This window comes from Camellia sinensis, chromosome 5, assembly GCF_055761805.1.
Source record: "Camellia sinensis isolate YWXY chromosome 5, ASM5576180v1, whole genome shotgun sequence".
In the NCBI taxonomy this organism is placed as follows: domain Eukaryota; kingdom Viridiplantae; phylum Streptophyta; class Magnoliopsida; order Ericales; family Theaceae; genus Camellia; species Camellia sinensis.
In genome coordinates this window covers 101,098,200-101,112,713 of record NC_138965.1, presented here as the reverse complement: position 1 = coordinate 101,112,713, position 14,514 = coordinate 101,098,200, and the positions used below count along the sequence as shown (strand labels likewise).

The 14,514-nt window shown below is 48.4% G+C and overlaps 1 protein-coding gene across 1 annotated transcript; it reads right to left on the bottom strand.

Moving 5' to 3' along the window:
* Window positions 1-12,809: 12,809 nt before the first annotated feature.
* On the bottom strand, window positions 12,810-13,867 carry LOC145791565 (uncharacterized). Its single transcript, XM_082871928.1, has 3 exons — window positions 13,610-13,867; window positions 13,429-13,527; window positions 12,810-13,220 (listed from the first exon to the last, which is right to left on the bottom strand). Exons 1-3 carry the CDS (start codon window positions 13,865-13,867, stop codon window positions 12,810-12,812), a joined length of 768 nt encoding a protein of 255 aa, XP_082728054.1.
* Between the last annotated feature and the right edge of the window lie 647 nt (window positions 13,868-14,514).

Genomic DNA, 14,514 nt, shown 5'->3' with positions numbered 1-14,514 from the left:
TTGGCACGCATTTCAAGAACAGGTGTAAACAGAGGCTAATTTGGGCATTCCGGTGGATTTCCGCGCAAGACAACCCGGACATGCATCATCCATCAGAAGCAAGGCAGTCCCTGGCTTGCATGCCAATTTTATTTATTTTCTTAGTTAATTTGTTAATTAATTAGGATTTTGTAATATTTTGGACTGTAATATTCTTTTATTCGGGACTGTAATATTTGGACTGTATTATTTATTCGGACCCTTTGCGCGAGGGCACAACTGTAATAAGCGTGCGTGAGTGTGATGTATGTCTTCCAACCCCACGTCTTTCTCCCTTTTATTTATCCGCTTATGATGGTTAGATTAGGGCATATTTCAATTAGCATACAGTATGACAGCATGTTTGCATCATTCATCTGTATTGCATGCACCGGGCTCGGCGCATCATACTAACTGCATTGTATTTTCAATTCCAAATTGAATACATGATAGTTGTAGCATTACATATGCCATCTTAGAATAGCCGAGCCTGCTATAGTTGCATTTTTGCATGTGTTGCATTAGGCATTTCTGTATATTTAGGACCATGCATGATTTCTAATGAAGTTTCTGTTTTGGCTTGGAGTACCCGGTGAGCTTTATGCTTTAGCATCCTTGCATGCGTGTGAGTGAATGCCATGATAGCATGCTTACCATGAGGCTATATGCTTATGTGATATAACTGCCTGAATGCCTGTGGGTGAAGGTTGGGTTATCTGAATTGGAATAAATCATCAAATGTTTCAAGCCTACCCGCGGGTAGCAAACCATTTTCAAAAACAAACATGAAATGTTTTGTTCCAATTCAGGCGATCCAGTCTATACTTGTATGCTGTGCGCATCACATAGTAACCTAGGCTAATAACCGGAATAAGAATATACAATGTTTTCAAAAATAGATATCATGGTTAGTAGAGGCCGGTCTATGACCGGGCGAGCGGGGGTGCTCACGAAGTGACCTTCCCCAATCGTACCCAAGTTCCCGAGCCGAGGCAACTTTGGTGATGACGGACACGTGGCCTTTTGGCACCGAGTCAGGGTTTCCTAAATTTCCCAAAATAAAATATTTAGGTGGCGACTCTGTATCTGGCAAAGCAGTCCATGTTTGGCACTTGTTTCAAAATCTGTTTTTTTCTCAAAACGATTTGCCGGATTTGGACTCTTTGGTTCAAATTTAGAACCGTGACAAATTTGAGAGTCCGAGCTGTAGTGACCCCAAATGAACAGAACGGGACTAACCCTCCCGGGGCGTTCGGGGACGTCTACAGTTTCTGGCGACTCTGCTGGGGAATTAGAGAACTTGACTCGAACTCATGATATCTGTTTTTTACTACACTTGTGTGTTTCTTTGCATTGCATTTGCATTGGTGCGCCTAGGACACCGTGTTTGCCATCTGCTATTCCTGAACGGTTTGCCGGAGGCTTGTCTTGTCAAGGCATGACCATAAGGCTGACCGGTTGTGGGCTCTGCCAGTATGGGAACACAAACCCCGGTTTTACCGGGGCACCCTCTTTGACCATTCGACCTAGTGCATATTCGGATCCATAGTGACCATTCCAAATTAGGACAGGTTGCTTACCCGTTTATAGGTTGTTTGAAACCGCTGCGTGCGTAGTGAAAACCCTAGCTCCTGACAAAATAGGACAGGGAAACCCTCCCCCAACATAGGGGTGTTTTGGCTCTCACTTATCTGTTATGTGCTTTAGAGTGCGTCTCTACAGGAATGCATGTATCAGTATATGAGTTTGAGTATCAGGCCTGCGGGCATCAGTTCAGTATTGTCAGCATCAGGCCTGCGGGCATCAGTTCAGCATCAGGCCTGCGGGCATCAGTTCAGTATCGTCTGCATCAGGCCTGCGGGCATCAGTTCAGTATTATGGGTATCAGGCTTGCGGGCATCAGCCAGTATTTGAGAATTGGTTATCTGCGGATATCAGATTCTGTTTTAGGAGACAGTGATACAGGGATAATAATCAGTGTTTGAGGACAGTGTGTATTCAGCTTATTGACTGTGTGTTGATTATGCCCGACTGTGTGTCATGCATTTTATTTTAAGCTGTTATGCTGTCCGTTTATCTGTTTATTTATTTCCTTTTCGCTTTATTTATCTTTTGCTAGGTCAGTTCTAGCACAATTGCTTCCAACCCAACAGGCATTCCCCAAGCACTTTGGACACGAGGTCGTCGACTCCATCGATCTGAGGATCTAATCGACGGACAGCCAGTGTTCCATTCTCTACCCCCCGTTACCAGAAGAAAGCCGAGGAAGCGCAGTGTGTCAGAACAGCGATTGTCAGAACAGTGGATTACTTCATCAGAGGACTGTAGGACTGAGGTCTCAATTACTGCTATAGAAATAGACATACCAGTTAGACAGATGGATCAGCAACATACATCAGGGATGGAGGCCCTAATGCGCCAAATGCAGGAGAGCATGAGACAGATGCACGATGATGCCGCCCGTCAAGCGGAGTTCTCCAAACAGCAGGCCGCAATCATGGCCCAACAGGCCGAACTGATTACTAGACTGCAACAGCAGAGTGAGGCATCTGCTTCACAACAAATTCCTCCTCCGGCAGGGGCTCCATTACCTGAACAGACACCTGCTGTTCAGAACGCTCCTCCAAACATCCAGAATACTGTGCCAACCATCCAAAACTTACAAGAGAACACGAGTCTTCCAACGGGGCCAGCTCCGCCCCCAATTCCACCACAACTGTCCAAGGTCCATACACCCAATCACCCGGACTCTCCATTCGAGGTCGAGGTTGATCATACAGCTCTGAAATTGAGCAAACTGGAGAAACTCTTCAAGAAATCCCAAGGGGTCAAGGCTATGCCGGATATCGAAGATGGATATACCGAGGAGGCCGTAACACTCCCCGATAGGTTCAAAATGCCACAAATCGACCGCTTTGACGGGACCGGCGACCCCATGGTCCATATCCGACTGTTTGCAGATGTCTTGCGGCCAATGGGCCTAACACGACCACAGAAGCTCTCACTATTCGGCCGAACCCTGTCGGGTGTGGCCTCCCATTGGTACGCAAAATTACAAGATGAAGTGAAAAAGAATTGGGATGAAATGGCTGAGGCCTTTGTCGCGCAATATTCGTACAACACTCAGATCGAGATCACAACTCGTGATCTTGAAACGACAAGGCAAGAGCCCAAGGAATCTTTCTCGGACTTTGTGATCCGATGGAGGGCAAAGGCGTCAACGATGACTCTAAGGCCCACTGACAAAGATCAAATCCGGATGATTGTGCGCAATCTCCACCCCAAGTTGATGCAGAGGATGATTGTAGTCCCCTTCCCTACTTTCGCAGATTTACATGATATGGGGGTGCAAATCGAAGACGCAATGAAACAAGGTCTGTTTGACCACGACAGGGAACAACCGAGGAGGACTTTCAACCGTAACAACAACGCGGGCCCGAGTGGCGCTGCAAATACGAGAGCCTCGGAAGTTAGTATGGTCACCACCACTCCCCCTCCCCCTCCAAGGCCCATGACCGCTACACCCTTCTCCGGCGCGTCCGGAAGCAACACACAAACCAACAGATTCCAACCGCGAGGCCAAAGAACCTTTACCCCACTATATATGCCCCTGACCAAGGTTCTGGGAATATTGATCAGAAAAAATCATTTAAAACCCCTGGAGCCAAAGCCATTACCGAATCCACTCCCCTCCTCTTATGACCCGTCAAAGTACTGCGCTTACCACCAACAACACGGTCACGACACCGACCGTTGTTACAGATTGCGTCATGAGATCCAAGATCTTATTGACAAACAGGTGATCGCACCTCCTGATAAACCCAATGTCACAACCAACCCTCTCCCACCACATAACCAAGCTCCTCCTCCCAATAGAATCAACTTTATCCAAACTGGGGTCGCATCCTACGATCCTAGCATCTATATTACGCCCACCCACCTACCCAAGCCGGAGGTGCTCCTCCCCGATTGCACTGATTTCTTGTGCATGGTGGACATCTCCAAAACCCAACCAGAACCGATGGTGGTGACCGTCGAAGACAGGGCAGGGCAGATTTTGGAGGAGAATGAGATTGCTGAATCTGGGACTGGGCAGAGTTTTGCTAGGGGAGCCTATGATCCAAGCAAGTACATCCTATCAACGAGCCGAATTGGGCTAAGTGTAGAATTTCCCGAGACAGGAGAACTGTGCATGATCCGAGGGGATGGATCTGGGCTATGGGCAGATGATCTGACAGTCGTAGAGGAGGACTTTGCCAACTTACAATTTTTCAATGACCAAGAACCAGGGGATTCGTCAATCAACTGGTTCGACAATGAGGAATCGGCGGAGGCCACTGGATGGCTTGAGGATCAACCAGATGTAGTGGGGGAAGCCCAACCAGAACAGAGCCCGGCAGGGGCAGAGATATCAGCTGTGGCCGGAATGGCCGAAAGTCAAATTGTATCACCGGAGAGCGCCGGTGTTAAGAATTCCGCTCAAGACATGGGCATTGTAGATACAGGAATTGTTAAACAACCAGCTGTACTGATGCAGTTGGAACAAGAAAAGTTTGAGGCTGCTGAGAGAGCCAGAAAGGCAAAGGGCCCTGAGGGGACTGAAAGTGCTGTGTGCACGAAGACAGACAATGCTGCGAGCATATGGACAGAGAGCACTGAGAGTGCGAGTGGACCGGAGCCAGACAGGTGTCTGTTGGCTGCCAGCGGAATGTGGTGGGAAGATGACGACTTGTGTCTTGCCCACACCGATGAAGACTGGGGAAGTGGCCAGCCGGATGATACTTGGTATCTTGATGAAGTGGATCACATGACAAGAAGTGGGCGGTACTTCAAGCCCCCACACCTAGACCAACCCGAGGCATCCGGGAAAGACAGAGAAGCAGAGAGACAGAAGGAGAAGCAGATTGAAGAGGAAGCTGTCCTGAAACAGTTAAAAAGGATACAAGCAGACATCTCCATCTGGGGACTGCTAATGGCATCACGAGTACATAGGGAAGCTGTCCTATCTGCTATGGACAAGTCCAAACTCTCCATAGATACCACGCCTGAACAGCTGGTTGGGCTGGTTTTTCCGGGAGGAGGTTCCCCGGCATTAACCTTTTCGGACAAGGAACTACCGCCTGAGGGCACAAGTCATAACAAACCTCTCTATATTTCTGTGGAATGTAGAGATAAGTGGATACCGGTGGTACTTGTTGATACCGGGTCTGCAATTAATGTCTGCCCGACCAGAACGGCATATGCAATCGGGTTAAAACCCGCGGACTTCGTCCCAACTACCCAAGTGATCAGAGCATATGACAATACCAGCAGAGAAGTGATGGGGACTGTTAAAATTCAAACCAAGGTTGGTCCAGGACAACACAGCATCGAATTTCATATCTTGGACGTTCCCGCAACCTTTAACCTACTTTTGGGGCGACCGTGGTTGCACCAGGTCAAAGCAGTCTCTTCCACTCTACATCAGATGCTAAAGTACCCTCACGGGAAAGGGGTAGCGATCGTTTTTGGGAATTCATCAATCCATCCGCTGCCGGAAGTGTCCACACCTGTCTTGGAGATCGAGCACGGCACGGAGGATGTGTTTTTATCGGGGTTCACTTTGGCCGAGGCTCAAGTGGTGCAGAATGTCATGGCTGTAAATGAGGGTATGTATGTTAGTGCTCAATCTATCTACCTCATGAACAAGCTAAAACATACCCCCGGGATGGGATTAGGGAGAAGTGGCCGGAAGGGCGTCTCAGTGTTAGCCGAAGTGCCACACAACCCTCACGCCTTTGGACTGGGTTATCTGCCCACCAAAGAAGACTGGGTAAGGAAAGGAAAAGAAATGGCCGGAAGGGCCAGAGCAAAGAAGGCCGGGAAGCCATTTGAGTTAATGCATAGGCCCATCTGGGGTACCCTAAACGGACGCTTTGTCCGGGAGGGGGAAGATTTTCCATTCTGCGGCTTCCCGGAGCCATGGCTAAACGCGGAGAGGAAGCGCGTGCCTGGTTTTGAAATCTTCTTCGACATACAATTATCTGGGGATGACGTTGCTGAAGCGCAGACAGACCCACCAACTGAGGTTGAGCAATGTGAAACAGTGGAGCCTGAGAGTACAGAGCTTGAAATGGGGGTAGCACTGGCGAGTCTACTATCAGATCCTCCGATCGACCAAGAGTGCTTGGGGGATAACTCTTCGGTTTCTATGATTGGAGATGAAATAGCTGCGGGCTTTCCAGCGCCGATCTTGGATGCATCTATTGCACCTTCTCTCATCTGGCAATATGAAGAAGGCTTTTTATCTAGCAGCACCGGGTCAGGTAGTGAGCCGGAATCTGATTCTACCGAATCTTCTGCGTCGGAATCAGATTCCAGCTCGACTGAGTCTGAGTCCGGTATTCCTGGGGGTGATAACCCGGATGCCACAGTCCTGTCTAGGTCGTCTTTTTCATTTTCTTTTGAGTCTGTTGTAACAGAGGAATCTGACGGCTTGGAAATATTTAATGAGAATGATACGGATGTGGTTTCTGAGTATTTTTCTGTGCCTTTGATTTATTGCTTAAATCAGGATTTTCAAAATTTTGATGAAAATAACGAGGAAGAAATTCCCCCAGTTTTGCAACGATTAATTGATCAAGAGCAGGAAAGATTTGTTAAACCTTTAATGGATGAAATCACTACTGTGAATGTTGGTACTGAGAAGGACCCGCGGCTGGTCCAGATCGGGTCCACGTTGTCTTCCGAGGAACGCGAGCGCTTAGTCGCTTTATTAAAAGATTTCAAAGATGTTTTCGCGTGGTCCTACGAAGACATGCCTGGAATCGATCCTGAGATTGTACAGCACCGGATCCCTCTTGATCCCGAGGCCCGCCCTGTCAAACAGAAACTCAGAAGGATTCGCCCGGACTGGGCTCTCAAATTTAAGGAAGAGGTCACCAAGCAAATTGACGCAGGGTTCCTGCTGGTATCTGAATACCCAACTTGGTTGGCCAACATTGTTCCGGTGCCAAAGAAGGATGGCAGAATTCGGGTCTGTGTAGACTTCAGAGATTTGAACAGGGCCAGTCCGAAGGACGACTTTCCCTTGCCACACATTGATGAATTGGTGGATTTCACGGCAGGACACGCCTTGCTTTCATTTATGGATGGTTTCTCAGGCTATAATCAGATAGTGATGGCACCCGAAGACCGGGAGAAGACTGCGTTCACTACCCCGTGGGGTACATATTGTTATAGAGTGATGCCATTCAGGTTGAAAAATGCTGGAGCTACGTATCAACGGGCAGCAACTACAATATTGCATGATATGATCCATAAAGAGGTCGAGGTGTATGTGGACGACATGATTGTCAAGTCCAAAGATAGAGAGGGCCACTACACCGCCTTACAAAAATTATTTCAAAGGATCAAAGAGTTTCGGCTGCGACTGAATCCCCAGAAATGCACGTTTGGTGTTACAGCAGGGAAGATTCTAGGGTTTCTGATTACACAAAGGGACATCGAGGTTGACTCTTCCAAAATCAAGGCCATCTTAGAAATGCCACCACCAAGGACTGAAAAGGAGGTGCGAGGCTTTCTAGGTAAAGTGCAATTCATAAGACGGTTTATTTCTAAATTAACCTTGACTTGTGAACCACTTTTTGGTCTCCTGAAGAAAGGAAAAAAATTCCAGTGGGACGGCCGATGTCAAGCAGCTTTTAAGCAGATCAAAGAGTATCTACAGAACCCGCCCGTGTTGTCACCGCCAGAGCCAGGGAGACCGTTGATACTGTACCTTTCGGTAACTGAGACTACCATGGGCTGCATGCTCGCGCAGGAGTCAGAAGACAAAGTGGAAAGGGCCATATACTATGTGAGCAAAAAGATGCTGGATTACGAGACCCGTTATACACCGCTGGAGAAGGCTTGTTTGGCCTTGGTATGGGCAACCAGGAAGCTGCGGCACTACCTGTTAGCTCACTTTGTAATGTTGGTTTCGCGTTTGGATCCCATCAAATATCTTTTCGAGAAACCAGCACTTACGGGTAGGCTAGCTCGATGGCTGCTGTTGCTCTCCGAATTTGATTTGAAGTATGTAACGCGCAAGACAGTAAAAGGTAGAGCGGTAGCGAAGTTCCTTGCCGACCACCCGGTTGAGGGGGATGAAGCGGTTGAGTATCTATTCCCAGATGAAGCCATTCTGCACGTCGAAGATGAAACTTGGACGATGTACTTTGACGGAGCGTCAAACCAGTATGGGTATGGGATAGGGGTGTTGCTGATAGCGCCTGACGATTCCCGTATCCCCCTAGCATTCAAACTCCGATTCAAAGTTTCCAACAATGAAGCAGAGTATGAGGCATGTATTGCTGGCTTGGAAGCAGCCCTGGAACTAGGGGCAAGACGGTTGGACGTTATTGGGGACTCGAACCTTGTTGTGTCTCAAGCAAAAGGAGACTGGAAAGTCAGGGAGGAAAGGATGATAATTTACCACCAAACCTTGGATCTGTTAATTCCTCGGTTTGAGAAGCTAAATTTCACCCACCTCGTAAGAGAGAACAACAGGTTTACAGATTCACTAGCAACTCTATCTTCTATGATAGACATCCCGTCCGGAGTCCGGATGCGTCCAGTCATTATTGATCAGAAGTTTGCGCCAGCATACGAGTCGATTTCCGCCATAGATGAGGTTCAAGACGGCAACCCCTGGTATTACGACATCTGGAACTTCTTGGAAAAGGAGACGTATCCACTAGGGGCAAATGCCAAGGATAAGAGGGCCATCAGAAGAATGGCTGCTCAGTTCGTTATCTGCGGGGGAAAGCTATACAAAAGGGGGCATCTGGGAATGCATAAGCTCTGTGTAGAAACTGAAGAGTCGAAACGCCTGATGGAAGCCATCCATGGGGGGGAGTGCGGTGCACATATGAATGGAGTAATGCTGGCCAGAAAGATCCTCAGACAGGGCTACTACTGGTCAACCATGGAGGAGGATTGTATTAGTTTTGTTCGGCGATGCCACAAGTGTCAAATTCATGCAAACCGCATGAACATCCCGCCGTCAAAACTGTACAACATGACTTCGCCATGGCCTTTTTCAGTCTGGGGAATTGATGTGATCGGAGCTGTTACCCCGAAAGGGTCAAACGGGCATGAGTTTATCCTAGTAGCGATAGATTATTTCACAAAGTGGGTCGAGGCCCAATCATACGCGGTGTTGAAGGCGTCGCACGTCGCAAAGTTCATCAGAAACAACATCATCTGTCGCTACGGAGTGCCAAACGAGGTAATTTCAGATAATGGTTCCCACTTCAAGAAAGAAGTGAAAGACTTGTTGGAGAAATACAATGTGGCTTTCCATAAGTCATCTACATACCGGCCGCAGACCAACGGAGCGGTTGAGGCCGCCAACAAGAATATCAAGCATATACTGCAGAAGATGGTGGGAACCTATCGGGATTGGCCAGATAAGCTGCCATTTGCTCTGTGGGGCTACAGGACTTCAATCAGAACTTCTACTGGAGCGACTCCGTATTCATTGGTCTATGGAATGGAGGCTGTTCTACCCATCGAGATTGAGGTTCCGTCGTTACGAGTATTGGCTGAATGCCAGATAGCCGAAGCAGATTGGCAGCAAAGCAGATTCGAAGAACTCATGCTCTTTGATGAGAGAAGACTGAAAGCACTGTACCACATCCAAGGCTATCAACGCAGAATTGCCCGGGCTTTCACCAAGAAGGTTAAGTCCAGGAATCTGAAGGAAGGGGATTTGGTGCTCAAAGACAACCGAGCTCCCATCCACGACCCAAGGGGCAAGTTCAAACCTAATTGGACTGGTCCTTACATCATCAAAGCTATCTGGTCAGGTGGAGCTGTGGTTCTGATGGATCTAGATGGCTTGGAGTTCTCACAACCGATCAATATGGACAAGTTGAAGAAATACTATCCTTGAGAGGCTCGCTAGGCCGAAAACCCGACAGGGCGACCTAGGCAAAAGTCAGAGCACAAAAAAATTAGAAAATATAAAAACTGAGCTCGCAAGGTTGAAAACCCGCAAAGGGCGGCCTTGGCAAAAGTTAGAGCGCAAAAGGAGAGTGAAAATACTCGAGTGAACCCGAGCCTGAACTACGTAAGGCTTGATTCCCATCTTTGGGATACGTAGGCAACTTCACCTTGAAGTTCAGTCATAAACTTTTCCCCGATCAACTCTGTCCATTTTGATCATCTCAGTCATCTTTATCCATCAGCATTTATCGTGATCTCCGGTACAGTGCTGTTCAAACTAGGGGCAACTTTCCGTTGCCGCGACGGTGCAAAGTTACTCAGACAAGGGGCAACTTTCCGTTGCTTTGCAGTGCCGCATTGTTTTTCAGACTAGGGGCAACTTTCCAGTTGCAGGGATCTGGGGTTGTGCATCTCAGTGACAGATTTTCGGCGTGTCCAGTTCTGATCCACATCGAAAATAGTTTTGAAAAGTTTTGATAAAAGTTGACTTTGTTCAAATTAATCTTTTTACGACTAAGACCATTTTTGGAACAAAAGCGGAAAATTTTCAGTACCACAACTTTCAATTTCATTGATTTCAAAATAGAGTTCTCCCGCTCTTGCATACAATCGAGGCTGCTTTTTTTAGTACATTCATGAAGAAAACTTGAAAATGCTAATAAAGCAATAAATTTGGGGCATAGTTGAATCAAGTATCTCTGCGTCCCCTCCCAGAGCTGGACGAAGCATCTGATGCCAAGCTAGGCCCAACCTGTGCCTCCTCATTGAGCCAATCCAAGCACTCATCGGACAAAGTGCAACTGAAAGTGGAAGCAGGAGCCAGGAACTCTCTAGTCCTCCATGCTGTGGCATATCGTGCAAGCTGTGCACCCCGGACCGGGAAAGCGGTTGGGTACTCAATCCCCTCCGGTGGGCAGGTCTGATCATGACCAAACTGACGCAGAAACCGGAACGGAAAATAAAATACGCAATGGGTTAGACCAACCAATTGGATCCCAATCAGCCGGGACATACTATAGCTCATTGCCGGGAGGTTGAGCCAAGGACAACGCCAAGCAATGCCGTCTGCGGACAGATTGCACATCCAATCGAACCACCACCTTTCGTCAAGAGCATTGACTAGGCGCTGCCGAAAGAAATAGCCTCGAGCTGAATAGGCCGGGCAAGAGTCCACAACCTGCAACTTGTCCATTAACCATATCTGGGGAGGGATGGAAAATGAGAGAATAAAGAACAGAGAGATGTACGATGAGAGAAAAGTAAGACAAGGGTTTTGTGGGAAAAACCGAGCCTGAGGGTCGAGTGATGTGAGCAAATATATATGAAAGGTCGGGTGGGAAACATTACCTGCAGCAGCAGTGGACTCCCAGCAAACCTAGTCGCCTCCCGGCGATAGACAGAATCTAAACCCATCAGTGTCTCGGCCAAGGTCATGGCAATACAGCTCTTTCCTTCTCTCAAACCTTGGGCGACTTCAATCAGGCGAATGCTAGCCCCGCCGAAACCCGAGGAAAGCAGAAAGTGAGACAACAAACATAAGCAGAGGGCGTGTTGCCGGAAACCCTGCCAATAATGGTTGCTGCGGTCACCGGCGTCGGAAAAACGATGAACCAAGCCGAGGATGTCCAGTTCCCCACTGCAGATCAGAGATCGAGCGTCGTGCGCCGTGAGCCCACACATCCGCCCTAAAGCCTGAGCATGGCCAAAACGGAGCTGGGGCAAGATCACTTCAGAGCATTCAGACTCCATCAAAATCTGAAAATCTTCGAAAGTGGGACATACCTCTTGGCCGCCGAAGCTAAAAACGTGCGTCACTGGATTCCAGAACCTTGCCGCGGCATGGAGAAAAGGAAGCTGTAGCGGAGTACGGCTCAGCGTGAATAGTGCATTCAAGCCGAAACCCCGGAAATTCAGCTTTTCCGAGCCATCTAGAGAAGAGATCCAAGATGTGACATTTTCTGCGAGAAACGCCTCCATCTTTGTCTGAAACTAAGATGAAATGAATGTTCCCGAAGTTGAGGCTTTTATAGAAGGAAAAACACTATTCACGGGGACACGTGTCAAAAATCTGGTGGCTGCAGGACTAAGTGGCCGGCCGGCCACCTTTTCTGGCTGGCCAGCCATTTACTTTTTACAAAACTGGCCGGTCAGCTGTCTCTCTCCACAAAAATGGCCGGCCGGCTCCCAGAGATGACAGGCAATGCTGCAGTGTATCCCCTTGGCCCTGTTTTACTCTTCGAGGGAAAGTTTCAAGCATTTCCATGCAACGGGAGAGTCAAAGGCCTTCATCTCCCTCCGTTTTGGATGCGTTCCGGTGCCCAGATCGTCCGAAGAACACTCTGTTATTGCTGAGTTTTGATTATCGAGTTGTTGTTTTGATTATCGAGTTGTTGTTTTGCTTTTTGAGTTGTTTTTCGAGCGGACGTGTTTCGTGTTTTTAAGTCATTGCGCTCTGTTTAAGCAATCTTTGTTAAAGTCTTGTTTATTTGCGTTGTTGCATTTTGTTTATCGAGTTGTAAACTTGCTAAAGGTTCCGTTATATCTTAGTAAGTTGAGTTGCTTAGTTTGTTGCGTCGGTTCACTACCTGACTTGGTGATTACACAATGCACACTCCCATTCAATTTCTTTTCTTGTGCAAAATAAATGATGCGACACGATGCTAAAAGTTCAAAATACAAACACCTTTTCAAAAGCTATTTCATTTCATCATGCTTTACAACAAACAAAGGTACAAGTTTTACAAGAAAATAAAACTGCCTAACAATGTGCAAAGTGCTACAAACTACTAGCAAAAAGAAAAATAAAGCGGGAAATAGCAGCATCAATGTCCTCGGGAACGGGAACGAGAAGCACTCCTCATCCTCTTCTGCGGGACAACCTCTGCACCATCATCATCATCTGAGTCGGAGCTGTCATCCTCAGGATCCCCCTCAGCCTCACCTCTGTTCCCCGAACCAAAACCGGAGCCCCCCTCCTCAGCAGATGTCTCTGACTGACGATCGGTAGCCTCCTCCTCCTCCTCAGCATCCTCCTCCTCCTCATCAGGCTCCACCTCTACAACGTGAGCCCTGCGTCTGCGGACAGACCCTCCTCGAGCTCCTCGAAAAGGCCTAGATGGCCCGGCTCCTCGGGAAGGCCGAGATGGCCCCGCCTCCTGAAAAGGCCCAGATGGCCCAGCTCCCCAAGGAGGCCCAGATGGCCTGGCCTGCGGCTGACCGGACCATGAAGGCATCTGAAAACAAAGAGTTCAATTCAAATACATCAGTCCAAATATATACATCAGATGCAGATACAAGCAAAGGCTACATGAAGTGGGTGCATGTAAATACAGTGTACAAGTGGGGTGTGTGTCAGATGTGCTCTACACAAGTAGTCTATCGATGCAGTAGAAATCAGCATGTCATCAGAAGTATGATAAATGCCAGAAAACTGAAGGGTACCTGAATGCCCGCAACAGACAACTGTGCCTCCCTACGCAGGACCATGCCCTCGAGTGTGGCCACCAGTCCAACCACCTCCTCCATGTACCCTCGCGGTGGCTGCAAAAATGAGTTCATAATCATCAGTGAACAAAAGAATGTCTAAACATCTGAACGATGAATGAAAAACAGTGGAGCATACCAGCGGTGAGTCAGGATCAATGGCGTATCGATCACTGGGCATCGGAGGCTCTAGCGGGATCGGGGTCGGAGAGATAGCCCCATACTGCCACGCCATCAACTCAGTCGGCATATCTGGCCATCCAGGATGAGGATAAGTCGACGGAATCAGAGGAACCGGTCTACTCCCACCTCTAGATGTACCAGCCCTGCTAGTAGAAGGGGCGTCTGCAGCCTGAGCCCGAGCCTGGCCCGAGGATGACATACCGGCAGGCCTCATCATCGGGGTACGAGCTCCCGTTAATGGAGGCATCAAATATATGTGACGGTAAGTGGCGTAGTCCCCCTCCTCAACATATAGTAAAGCATCACTACCCAGCATGGCGCCGACTACCTCCGAGTAAGAGAGCCTGTCAGCGGTCCGCATACTGACTGGGGGTACTGCGGGAGGATCCTGAGAAAGATATCCCCATACCTGGCGCAGAAAGCGTTCCCCCAGGAACCATGCCCTGCCAACCGGCCCTTCGAGCAGGACCCTATACTGGGAGATATCCGACCCTCTGGTATACTGAAGTCGGAGACCATCACCCAAGGACGCCCAGGGCTGCCGTGTGATCTGCGGATGATAAATGCATAAACCAATCAGAAATCGGAAATATACAGAGCAAATCAAAGATGAAAATGAAAGGAACTGAAAGTTCTGAGGTACCTCTGAATGTCGCACAGTGTCAAAGTACTGTCGTAGGTAAAAGAGGGTCTCTCGAGGTCTCGGCCGATGCGGGCCCTCGAACACTAGTGAGTACGGGGTCATGGGAGGGGCTGCCACCTCCAACCCTGGGGCTAATGATGGGAAGTATACATAGACCCATAGCTGAGAAAAGCAGTGCAGAATGTAAGTACGAAATGCTGAGAGCAAAGTACAGACTG

Excerpts from the sequence above, each read along its gene's own strand:
- LOC145791565 (XM_082871928.1), bottom strand. The coding sequence starts at position 13,867 with ATGAGGCCTGCCGGTATGTCATCCTCGGGCCAGGCTCGGGCTCAGGCT. Across the intron at positions 13,528-13,609 it reads TTGATCCTGACTCACCGCTG|CCACCGCGAGGGTACATGGA; the intron begins GTATGCTCCACT and ends TCATTTTTGCAG. Across the intron at positions 13,221-13,428 it reads TGTCTGTTGCGGGCATTCAG|ATGCCTTCATGGTCCGGTCA; the intron begins GTACCCTTCAGT and ends CTTTGTTTTCAG.